The 12,139-nt window shown below is 46.2% G+C and overlaps 1 protein-coding gene across 9 annotated transcripts in view; it reads left to right on the top strand.

Annotated features, from left to right (window-relative positions):
• Positions 1-12,139, top strand: part of MAMDC2 (MAM domain containing 2) — a 400,592-nt gene that overhangs the window by 330,488 nt on the left and 57,965 nt on the right. For all 9 annotated transcript variants that reach the window (XM_058695733.1, XM_058695734.1, XM_058695732.1 and 6 more), the window contains 2 exons: positions 2,612-2,868; positions 6,663-6,756. In XM_058695733.1, the coding sequence (XP_058551716.1) occupies positions 2,612-2,868; positions 6,663-6,756 (351 nt within the window). The remainder of the gene's footprint in view (positions 1-2,611; positions 2,869-6,662; positions 6,757-12,139) is intronic.

Below are 12,139 nucleotides of genomic sequence, written 5' to 3'. Positions count from 1 at the left end.
AGGGGTGCCTAGGTGGCTCAGTCAGTTAAGCGTCCAACTCTTGATTTCGGCTCAGGTGATGATCTTGGTTCGTGGGTTCGAGCCCCGAGTCGGGCTCTGTGCTGACGACACAGAGCCTGATTGGGATTCTCTCTCTCCCTCTCTCTGTGCCCCCCCGCCCAAGTCGCACTAGCTCGTTCACTCTCTCTCTCAAAATAAATTCTAAAATTAAATTAAATTAAATTAAATTAAATTAAATTAAATTACAATAAAATACAATAAAATAAAATAAAATCACATCCCAGAGTCAGCAAAGTGGGAGCCCATCAGCTGTTTCCATCCCACAGATATGTTTATTTGGCATGTACAAGGTTTAAAAAATTGTGGCGGTGGATGTTATGGGTTGAATTGTATTTCCTCAAAACCATATGGTGAAGTCCTAACTCCCAGCACTTCAGAGTGTGACCTTATTTGGCAGCGGGGTTGCTGCAGATATAATGAGTTAAGATGAGGTCATACTGAAGTAGGTCCCTAATCCAGCATGACTGGTGTCTTCATAAAAGTGAGGGGGAGGCAGACAGAGAGAGAGACCTGGACAAAGGGAGAACACCACATGACTATGAAGGCAGAGATCTATCAGCCAAGGAAGGCCAAAGATTGCCAGTCAACCACCCAACGCTGGGGCAGGGGCATGGAACAGATTCTCCACGGCCCTGGGAAGGAGCCAGTTCTGCCCACACCTTCATCTGAGACTTCTAGCCTCCAGAGCTGGGAAAAACATATGTATTTCCATTGTGTAAGCCACCCGATTTGTGCCACTGTATTATAGCAACACTAGCAAACTAATACTGGGGGTATCATTTTCAGATGGATAGGTTTTCTATGAACATTTAGACTTTGAGCTTCAGTGGGAAAAGCCTGAGGCCCCAGCCTGGATGTCGGGGCATCAGCTGGTAGCAAAGGGAAGGATGCAGTCAGTCTTGGGACCAGAGAACACAGGCCCTTGTGAGGGGCCGCCACTCCTTACCCCAGGGGCTCGCTGCAGCGTGAGAATATGGGCTCAGCGCTATCACATTTTCTGATGTATTTCTAGAGGAGCTTGATTTCCGTTTCTCATTGCTGATGAAACAGGATTTCAAATGTTGGCAACTAATTGATCACTCTGTTTTCTCCCTGACCCGCTCCACTTCAGTTTGTATACTTGATCTGGCTGGTCCCTCCGGTCATCTGAGTTTGTGATCGCCATTTGTTCACAGTTGCACGGCCTGGCAAGATGCTGAGAGAAATTCTAGTTCAACAAGGGAGATGATTCAGGGGGTTGAGCAATTTGCTGCCAGGAGAAAGCAAGCCCTGATGTATCCACCTGTCCCCTCTGCCCTGTTGAGTGAGAAGCTTTCTGAGGCTGGATCTGTGCTTTGAATAATCATTTGTTGGGGGCCTGTTGCACACCGGGTGGTGGTCTAGAGGCAAAGCAAGTATCCGGTGTATGATGGTCTATATTCTTCCTAATCCCCTTACTGCTGAGGATGAAAGGAAGTATTGTTAATAGTCACCATGTACTAAAAGAAAGATATTAAGCTGTAATTGTTCTGAACTCATAAATACAAAAGGTCATTCTGTTGAAGCTACATTGCATTGCCCTCCTCCATCATTGCAGCTTAAATCGCTAATAATAACAACCACCCTCTACACAAAACAGACAATGGGGAAGGCAGGGTACCAGAATCATTAATGACATTCCTTTCATTATAATTGTGTTAGGCAATTACAACGTGCCAGCCCATGGTAAGCACTTCACGAACATAATCTCGTTTAATGCTCGTATCAGCCCTGGGAGGAGAGTATGTGGTTCTCACTGTAGAGATCAGGACACTGAAGCCCAGAGATGTTTAGTAACTTGCATGAGGTCCCAGCAGGACTCAACCTCAGGTCTCTTCAGGGCCAGATCCAGGCTCCCCGCCCCCTTCTGCTTCCCGGTTTCTCTGTTTCACAAAATGCCTCTGACGGAGGTCAGCCTCCGGGCCCAGAGTCCCCCAAGGCCTCGCCAAGAGTGGTGTCCCAAGCCCCACCACCCGAATCCCAACCCTGTCTACATGTTCTGTTAGGCACAATTTGTAATCTCGTCTGAAGTCAAAATCTTAGTTTCTCTCCAAAAAGACTCCATGACATTTTGTGTATATTGTAAAGATGTACAGGAGGGGCCCCCTGTGCCCCTGAAGGAACAGATGGTATGCCTGGCATGTTCTTAGAAATCTGGGAACTCAACAGAAAGCCTGGGGGGGGGGGGGGGCCTCCCAGGGTAATGTTCTGTTTCTTTCCACAGCTGTGTTCAGCTCCCGAACATTCCAGCACTTTGCAGCTGACGCTTCTACCTTTTATGTGTGTATTTCACTTCAACCGAAAGTGAGGCAAAGAGACAGGGTGGGTGTTGTCCCGTCCTTGGCAGAGCACGTGGAGCTCCTCGCGCTCCCCCTGCCCCCACCCCCTCCCCAGCCGCCACACCCACCCGCTCGCGGCCACACTTCTCGTGGCCAGAATCGTCTCGCGTCCTCTGAAACCCCCCCCCCCACTTCCCCCCACCCCCACCCGCCAGGCCTGTCTTAACGCAGTGTGTCGTCTGTGTGCTTTTCAGGCCACTACATGTACGTGGACTCGGTTTACGTCAAGCACTTCCAGGAGGTGGCGCAACTCATCTCCCCGATGACCACGGCCCCCATGTCCGGCTGCCTGTCGTTTTATTACCAACTCCAGCAGGGGAATGACAATATCTTCTCCCTCTACACTCGGGATGGGGCTGGCCTTTACGAGGAAATCTGGAAAATGGACAAGCCAGGGAATGGTGTGTGGAATCTTGCTGAGGTGGAGTTCAGCGCGCCGTACCCCATGGAGGTAGGTCCGCCAGGTGTGTCCACGTGGGCCCTGGCCGCACTGCTCTGCGCAGGCGCACAGGCCTGGCGATCGGGCGACACCAGCGGCCACGTTCGTCCGTTCTTCTCCGTGCGTGTCCGTCTACCTTTTCCCTTCTTTGGCCCCCTCTGCTTTCCCCTTACTTTTCCCTCTTCCTCTCTCTCCTCTCTTCCCTCTTCCTCTGTCTTCCTGCTTGGTCATCTTCACTTTCTACCAAGACTGTTCTTAAGGACAGATAGAGAAAAAGCCAGTCAATCAACTCCCATTTCTTGAGCCCACTTCACCTCGGAACCTCGCTCTGTGGTCTTGGTGAGTTACAAAGAGATGAACGTCCTCTGAGTGAAACCCACTCTTGACTTTCCATTCCTGTGAGCAGGGAGGAAGCTTCCCCTTACTGGAGTGAAGAGTCTTGAGAGAGAGAGAGAGAGAGAGAGAGAGAGAGAGAGAGAGAAGCCAACTTATTTTCTTCCTTCCTCCTTGACGGTATAAGTAATGTCATCAAAATTAGAAATAGATTTATGATCGTGGCCCCAATTTGAAACAAGCCTTGGTACTTTAGTTTTAAAACTTTTGTAGCTGCACGAGTGGTAAATATCCAATGCAGAAGAATTAGAAACTTCAGGAAAGCAAAACCAAAACCCCCCAGGCTAACCCTACAAGGATGAGAACACTAACATTCTGGTGTTCGTCCTTGCAGACCTTCTTTTGAAGCACATACATTATTTATATTTATGTATGTGTTCCGGTACTTGAAACACTCCAGAGGAGATAGGATTATCCCCAAATTATAGATAAGGAAGGAGAAAAGAGAGAGTCCGAACAGTTTGATATTTTTTATCTGGGTCACACAGCTGGTGAGTGCCAGGCACTTACGAAACTTCTGGACTGAAATCTGACCTAGAGCTGAAGGCAGAGGCCCAGCCCTGTCTGAGGACCACTACTACCCCCCCCGCCACTCCCACCCCCGCCGCCCCAGGGCTTCTAGAATCAGTGGGTGCAACATTGTGGTTCCAGATTTGGAGCTGTACCTAGAGTCTTAGTTATCGCAGGTTTGTTAATATCCCCTTCCTAGCTTTGTGCTTTTTGTAGTATCTTCCCTAGTCCCCTTTAAAGTGCAGAAGAAGTAGATTATTCCCTGCATGCTTTTTAGTGGTGCCATCTGCTCACCTGATGTGGAGCTTCAGAGACTGGAGCTTGGGACTGGACTGGTTTGTGACATGTTCTAGCTATTGAAGACATGCCTGCCACGCCCCTTACCCCCTTCAGATACTCTCCTGTCCCCCCACACAGCTCCAGAGAGAACACACTGCCTTTTGCAGGACGTGTGCTATTTCCTATCCCAAAGTCGGTGAAGCCTTGATCCACTCTTGCAGCCCAGTGGAAAATTTTCTGAGTTTGAGTTACAAAGAGGAAAAGAAATGCACATACTGTTTCAGAAATTTTTCCTTCTGTCGAAGTCAAATGAGTCACACACGCAGTGACGACTGTTTCTTTGCAAACTCCTTCCATCCAACCAGAAACTCCCTGGGCGGCATTTGTGTGAGTGAGACTGCTGGATTTTCTTTTCCGTCAGTGCTTGAAAAGTCACAATTCTGGACACTACTGCACTTTAGTTTGTACCCTTTTGGTTCACAGGTGCGTGATTTTGCTCCAGCAGGTCTGACTCATGCTGCTACTGTTTGCTCTTGGTAATTGCCAGCAAAAGAGACTCACTCTGCAGAAATCAGTGAATTTAATGTCGCCGTCTTCTCAAATGGATCTTAGAAAGGAAAACAAGCACCCGAGACCCCCTTTCTGAACGAGAGAGAACGCATCGGCACATGGGCTATGATTCGCAAATTCTGATCAGAAATATTCTCCCTCCACCAGTAAGATCGAGCTCTGTCGTTCACTTTATCAGCGAGCACCCTGAAAATGAAATGTCATGGACCTGGGCTGTGTGTGTGGACTCCATTGCCCCTTCCCAGTGATCCACGTCTGTCCCCTTCTTGTTCTCGGCCTCCCCTTGACCTTTGCCAGCGACAGGCTTCCAAGGCCCCTCTTAGATTGTGCAGAATCCAGGTGTCTGTAGGACCATTGTCGTTAAGCTGAACACGACCATCGTGTCCACATTCTTTCAAAACTGGAGAAACTCACACCTGGTGGAGGGAAGGAACCTGTTTGAGCTAATTAGTGGCTAATGAGGCTCAAACCTGAATATGAGTTCAAGAGGGGGTCGGTCAACCTGGAGAAATAGACCTGAATTAAGTACAGAGTTCTATATGCACCTGACTGCATACGAGGGGCCTTATACACCTTGTCTCATTTAATCTCAGTAGTGCTATAAGGTAGCAGGTATTATGTCTGTTTTATAAATGACAGAAGAAAGCCCTTGAAAGAGTTAGCAACATATTCAAGGTCACCCAGCTAATAAGTGACAGAAATGGGATTTGAACTCTGGTCTGTCTGCCTCCGAGACACTCTTCTCTTTAGAACAGTTTGAGAACTAAGAAGCCTAGGGGTCAAATCTAGCCCACAACGATTTGCTTGGCTGCTAGAGTGGTGTCTGTTTGCCTGTTTGAATTCATTGCCAACATTGAAAAAATCCAAATATTTCAAATAAAAATCTGGAGATCCAGATCCCCTTGACAGTTTGGTAGGTCCGGACACTTCAGGCGGGACTCCCACACGTCAGCAGTGAGTAGCAGCTCCCCACCCACCCTCAGACCCAGCTTGCATTCTCCCGGATGCGTTCTGCACCCTTTCCTCCTGCATCTCACTAAGCTCACGTCATGTATTTCTGTTACCTGCCTGGTCCTGAAGGCATTGGAATTTCAAGCCCTGCAAACCCTGCATCTTCTCACGTTAATTCACCGGAGTGGACCACACCCTGGGGCAGTTTCCCCCGCAGTGCTCGCCACACCTGATCCCCATAGTCACAGGCAGAAGGTAGTCGACTGACCTCAGAGTGGAAGTCGGCGGCAGAAAAGGGAGCAAAATGGAAGGGTTCGACCCATTAACAACCTCATGTTCTCTCTAACCACTTGGAACGTGCCTGGACATGCTGAAATGCTAACGTCCATACATAGAATTTGGGGCCTGGGCCACCTGGGTGGCTCAGTCGGTTGAGCATCCGACTCTTGGTCTCTGCTCAGGTTCATGATCCCAGGGTCATGGGACTGAGCCCCACACTGGGCTCTGCACTGAGCATGAAGCCTGTTTCAGATTCTGCCTCTCCCTCTGCCCCTCCCACACTCATGTGCGTGCATGTGTTCACGCTCTCTCTCTCAAATAAAATTTAAAAAAATAAAATAAAAAGAATTTGGGGCCTGATTTTGCCTTAGCTGACAGATAATCATCTCTAATTCTGCATCTTTGTCCAGAACCCTCACACAGAGTTGCATGTGTGAAAAGGGAAAGGGCCCTGGAGGGGCTTAGTTCTGTGGGAAGGGCATTGGGAAAACCGAGCCAGCCTTCTGCGAGTAGCCTGTTGTTTCTTTAACTGAAGGTCATAATACAAATCGTCAATTCAGTGGTTCTGTCAGAGACTGATATACACTCAAGGGAGGGGGACAAGTCCACCAATAAAATACAACTTAGGGTTTAGGATTCCCTCTCCCTAAAAGAAACTAGAGATCAAGACAGCAGCTGCCTCAGATTTAGGAACATGATTCCTCAGTACTTATAACTTGCCATCACCTGGCTTGATTGACACATCATTTTAAATCACAGTTAAGAGCTCTGAAGCCTACCAGAAAATATGTAAACCTGTAATAATACATCCTTTTTCTCTGCAGGTTATTTTTGAAGTTGCTTTCAATGGTCCTAAAGGAGGGTATGTTGCCCTGGATGATATTTCTTTCTCTCCTGTTCACTGCCAAAATCAGACAGGTAAGCATTCTCTTTTTCTTCCTCTTTACATATGGAATTTTCCTGATAGACACCTGTGGTCAGGACTTGAATTAATTCCAATTTCCTCACCTCTCCTGTGATCTCCTCCTTTAAAAAATTACTTAACTGAATAGTCATTTTTCTGCTACATTACTCTTTTCTCCCCCACCTCGCAGTGTGAATTTAATTTTTCCGAACCCACAGGGCAGTTGTCAGGTGTTAAGGAACTTTCATCGTCCCTACCTACTAGGTGATGAAAATCAAAGAATACAAACACATTTCCTCCCCATCTTTCTCTTTAAAGGATAGCTTAGATCCATATACAGGTGGCCAAGTAGGTGGAAAAAACTCTCAAACTCTACGGAGTAGAATTATAAAAATCCTTCCCAATTTTATGTATCCAAAACCTATAAATGTCTTCACGTTTAAAGATGTTGGTGTTGGATACAGTTAGCATTTGGGCTAAATGTTACCTACTTAATTTAACTTCTCTTTCTAAGTAAGTCTGCACATTCTTTTATGGTGGCCAGTTTTATAATTTCCATAAACTTGGTGTTTGGAAAAGAGAGGGAATTCTTACTTTCTGGGGAACGAGGTAAACAAATCGATTCAAAGTAAGTTAAAAAATGCCCTAGAGTAAGAAGGATGACACTGTATTCATGCTGGCCCAGATAAATGCAGGGGACCTTACCTTTTAGGGAATTTTTTTTTTGAGAGACCCCAGGGAGATAGCAGTTGTCCCATGTTATTAATGAGCCTTCCTTCTGAGTTTAGAACCATGAGAAGTACATTTTTGAACATGGCCTTTGTAGTCTGACTTTCACTTAAGATAAAAGTTGGTGTCTGATTGCATATGGTCTCAGATATATTCTACCAGCAAGGCGACTGAGAAAGATAATATTTTCTACTTGAGCTGAAGTGTTATTCCAGAATTAGAGAGAAACACTCTAATGTGCTAAAACCAAATGCTATTTTTTTTTTTTACTAATTCTAATTTTTAAAAAGTGGGGGGAAGCTAGTGAAACAGATTGAGCTAGACAGGGTTTACATGTTTACATATTTTCATTAAAATGTTTGAATACAAACTGTAATCAAAGATTTTTAAGAGTCTTTAAAATTGGACAGAACAGACACCAACATTGTTTTACTTCTCCAAATCTGACTGTTCCCTAATCTCATCAGCTAATATTTCAGTGATGTTAATAGTAGTTTCATAATCTCTTGTCATTACTTTTAGAAAGTTTCCTTTTTGTCACCAGGCATTTACATTGAACTTTTATATTTCCAAGTTATACATATGGAAAAGAGGTTTTTATTCAATACCTGCATGGAGTAGAGGTTGGGATGAAGAGGTGGGTGGGGGGGGGGAGGTAACAGTATCTACTGAGCCATCTTAGAAGTAATATTTGGAAACACTCTCCCTTTTAAAAAAAAATACAGAATTGGGGTGCCTGGGTGGCTCAGTTGGTTAAGCATTCAACCTTGGCTCAGGTCAAGGTCTCACAGTTGGTGAGTTCGAGCCCCGTGTCGGGCTCTGTGCTGACAGCTCAGAGCCTGGAGCCTGCTTGGGATTCTGGGTCTCCCTCTGTCTCTGCCCCTCCCCAGCTCACGCTCTGCCTCTCTCAAAAATAAACATTAAAAAAAAAATTTTTTTTTAAACATACAGAATCTATGTGAACCCTTTCCCACTGACTGGTGAAAAGAAAGATTTCAGCAAAATAAGGACTATTTGTTAAAAGCACCCGTGGCCCCTCAGCCTCTAAGATTCAGCCCGCATAAAGACTCCTCCTCCATAGGGAGCACAGGCGACTCACATTTTCATGTAATTAGGTTAGCCAAGGCTCTGATAGGTCTTGAGAACTTCCCAACGTAGCGACTTTCTTTAAAATGGTTTAACTACATGATCGCAGTGTTATGCTACAGAGCCAGGACTTTGGATTCGTGTCCCTACTCTGCCGCTTACCAACTGTGTGACCTTGGGCATGTTGATTCACCTCTCTGTCTGATTAACCTCCGTTTCCACATGTATAGGGCAAGGGTAGAAGAATCTGTTCCACACCATTGGGAAGATGAGAAGGTTAATGTCCGTGAAGGCCTGAGCAGAGTATGGCACACAGAAAATGCTTGGCCTTGAGGCTTCATGTTATTTATTGAATTTTCAAAATACTCCCATCCACTCCCTGGGGAACAAAGGAGTCAGATTGAAACTAGAGAACCAGCAAAGGGCACCAGCTTGGTGAATGGGTGAGCTGGAGCCTGCTTTATGCCTTTCATTCAGCAGCTGTGGGCCAGATTCTGAGTCTTACAAGCTGAGCCCTCCAGTTTCCATACTTCATCTTACATTTCACAAATAGTTTATGCCCTTCTGTTTTATAACAGGTGCCAACATTTTTTTCCTTATCTTGGTTAGCTCCAGACTTGCTTTTCCCAGCTGGATCTAGCATTTTCTTCCCCCGTTCTCCCTGAGTAGGCTGAGACAGGAATTATTTCAACATATGAAACATCTCATTCCCACCATCTGGTTGGGCTTAGAGTTAATCCAGTCTCCCAGACCCAGGACCCATCACAATGTCGTAGGTGTTAAACACCAGAGTCATGTAGCTCCGCACATATTCCCCCAGGATGCTGCCAGAGGACAGTGACAACTCCCCATGCCCCCTAGTTGAGTTAGGGCACTTCCCTTCCAAGCCTTTTCCACCCACAACCTCCCCATCCACCACCATGTTTGGCCTAGCATCTAGAAGGTAGGAATCAGCTCTCCTTTTAGGCTGTAAATCCTTGAATGGCCAACAGGTGATTTCATCCACTCCTAGGGATCCCGGCTCAGTGCCCGACCCCAAACTAAGAGCTCCCTCTCTTCTGCCTTAACACATGCCCAATCTCCTCCCTGGGCTAGGGTCCACCCATCTGGCTCCGGGACTGGACGGGTCCTGACACTCATGGATGTACCCTTCAAAGGATTTCTGCTTGGCCCATTCACCAACAACACACTGCTCACTTGATGTCTGATTGGAAACCTGGCTCCGGTGGTTGCCTTGGTTACAGCTGCAGTTGCCTTAGCTCAGACCTCAAGCATCTCCACAGCCTGGTCAGTGGCCCAGCCCCTACTCCCTCAAGACTCCTCAGCCTGGCGCCAGGTCTCGCTCACTCTGTCTCCAAGCCAGCTCTGAGCTCTCTCCGCCTACTTTCGGGCTGGCTCCTGCTAAAATAAAACTGCTGTACAAGTGTAGCAGCCTACAGACCACGCTGCACCCCAGATCTCTCTAGCACTGCAGGGGCTGATGATTAAAAGGCTGCTGATGAGCTTTTAGAGGTCTGGGGCTGATACTGAGTCTATCTCCATGAACTTCATGGGGCAGGGGAAAGGATGAGACATGCTACCAATGGCTTCTCCTTCCACCTGATTAGAATATCTTCAAAGCCTTTCATTTCTAAAAAGTGCAAATGTCATAAAGCAAGTAATAAACTAAATCTTACATCATGATGCCTTTTGGTACCTTGTTCAAGGGGACTTCCTTCCTTCCTTCCTTCCTTCCTTCCTTCCTTCCTTCCTTCCTTCCTTCCCTTCCTCCTTCCTTCCTTCCCTCCTTCCTTCCTTCCCTCCTTCCTTCCTTCCCTCCTTCCCTTCTTCCTTCCTTCCCTCCTTCCTTCCTTCCTTCCTTCCTTCCTTCCCTCCTTCCTTCCCTTCTTCTTTCCTTCCCTTCCTCCTTCCTTCCTTCCTCCTTCCTTCCTTCCCTTCTTCCTTCCTTCCTTCCTTCCCTTCTTCCTTCCTCCCTTCCTTCCCTTCTTCCTTTCTTCCCTCCTTCCTTCCTCTTTCTTTCTTTCTTTCTTTCCTTCCTTCCTTCCTTCCTTCCTTCCTTCCTTCCTTCCTTCCTTTTCTTTCTTTCTTTCTTTCTTTCTTTCTTTCTTTCTTTCTTTCTTTCTTTCTTTCTTCCTTCCTTCCTTCCTTCCTTCCTTCCTTCCTTCCTTCCTTCCTTCCTTCCTCTCTGGTCAACTGATGTTCAAGGGCTTCCAACTGCCTGTGATTCCTCCCTATACTTCAAATAGGTCATTAATGTTCAACTGTGATGGCCACTCAGCCCATATGCTCTGAAACAAGCCTTAAGCAAAGGCTTTCCATCCACCCCAGATTCTGGTGAGCTCATTTGGGGTCACAAACAGGCCCTCTGGCCCTGTCTTCAGGAATTAGATACTGTCTCATAGCAGAAGCAACATTCTGGGTGAAAAAGATTTAGGCTTTCAGTTATGCTTTTGAGATTTTCTTTTTATCAGACCTTCTCAGGACCCCAGACAAATCCATTTCTAGGACTAGGTATTTAACAAGGGAATATAATCGCATTCTCAGAAAAATCTTTTCTGCGTGACTCAGTGTCACCATGGAGTGAACTGATCCATGCTTACTTTTAAGTTTTAATACCACCTCTTGCCTCTCATGCCCACCTAATAAATGGGTTATGATTCTCTTGTGGTTGCCCAGGGGGATATTCCTTGGGATATATTCCTGATGAGTGATTTCACTGACCTGCTGTTCTCTTTGTGTGTGGCTTTTGGGAGCACTACACCATTTTCTGAACTAGACGGGCATCTGTAGATTGTGCCTTTTCATCTACTTTTTCATTACCACGTGGCAGGGGGGTAACTAACCAATATGGGGTCTCCCCTTGTCTCAAATCTGCATGGGGGGGGGGCTGGTGTCAGAGGATCCTTGTCTGTGTGAACATCATACTCATTTTTCAAAGACTTTATTTTCATGGCTTAAAGATACTCCTGGATGCTCACAGAGCCAGGCCTAGCAATGTGTGGGCAGGCCCACCTGTCACAGAGCATTGAGAATGCCCTTTATTTCCTGATCTCCTCTCTGGCTCATCAGGATGCCTTCCTTGCACACTTGGCAGGGTGTGTCTCCTGAGATACCATTGGGATCCAATTATGCAGGAATGTTTTATTCCTAATCTTCTTTTTTTGTTTGTTTGTAATGTGGTTTTGGTCACTTATTTTTTTAATTTAGAGTTTTTAGAACTTTATTTTAGTATCATTTTAAACTCAGATAAAATTTGTAAGAATTGGGGTGCCTGGGTGGCTCAGTTACATGTCCGACTTTGGCTCAGGCCGTGATCTCATGGTTTGTGCGTTCGAGCCCCACGTGGGGATCTGTGCTGACAGCTCGGAGCCTGGAGCCTGCTTCGGATTCTGTGTCTCCCTCTCTCTCTGCCCCTCCCCCACTCACACTCTGTCCCTCTCAAAAATAAACATTAAAAAAATTTTTTTTTTAATTTTCAAGAATACTATAAAGAACTCTCATGTACTCTTCACCCAGATCTACAAATTAACATTTTGCCACATTTGCTTTATTGACCATGTAAGAGTAAGTTGTAAACATTAT

The sequence above is a fragment of the Neofelis nebulosa genome, chromosome 12 (genome assembly GCF_028018385.1).
Source record: "Neofelis nebulosa isolate mNeoNeb1 chromosome 12, mNeoNeb1.pri, whole genome shotgun sequence".
NCBI classification, from domain to species: Eukaryota; Metazoa; Chordata; class Mammalia; order Carnivora; family Felidae; genus Neofelis; species Neofelis nebulosa.
The sequence above is the reverse complement of the archived record's forward strand: the minus strand, read 5'-3'. Positions and strand labels throughout refer to the sequence as shown.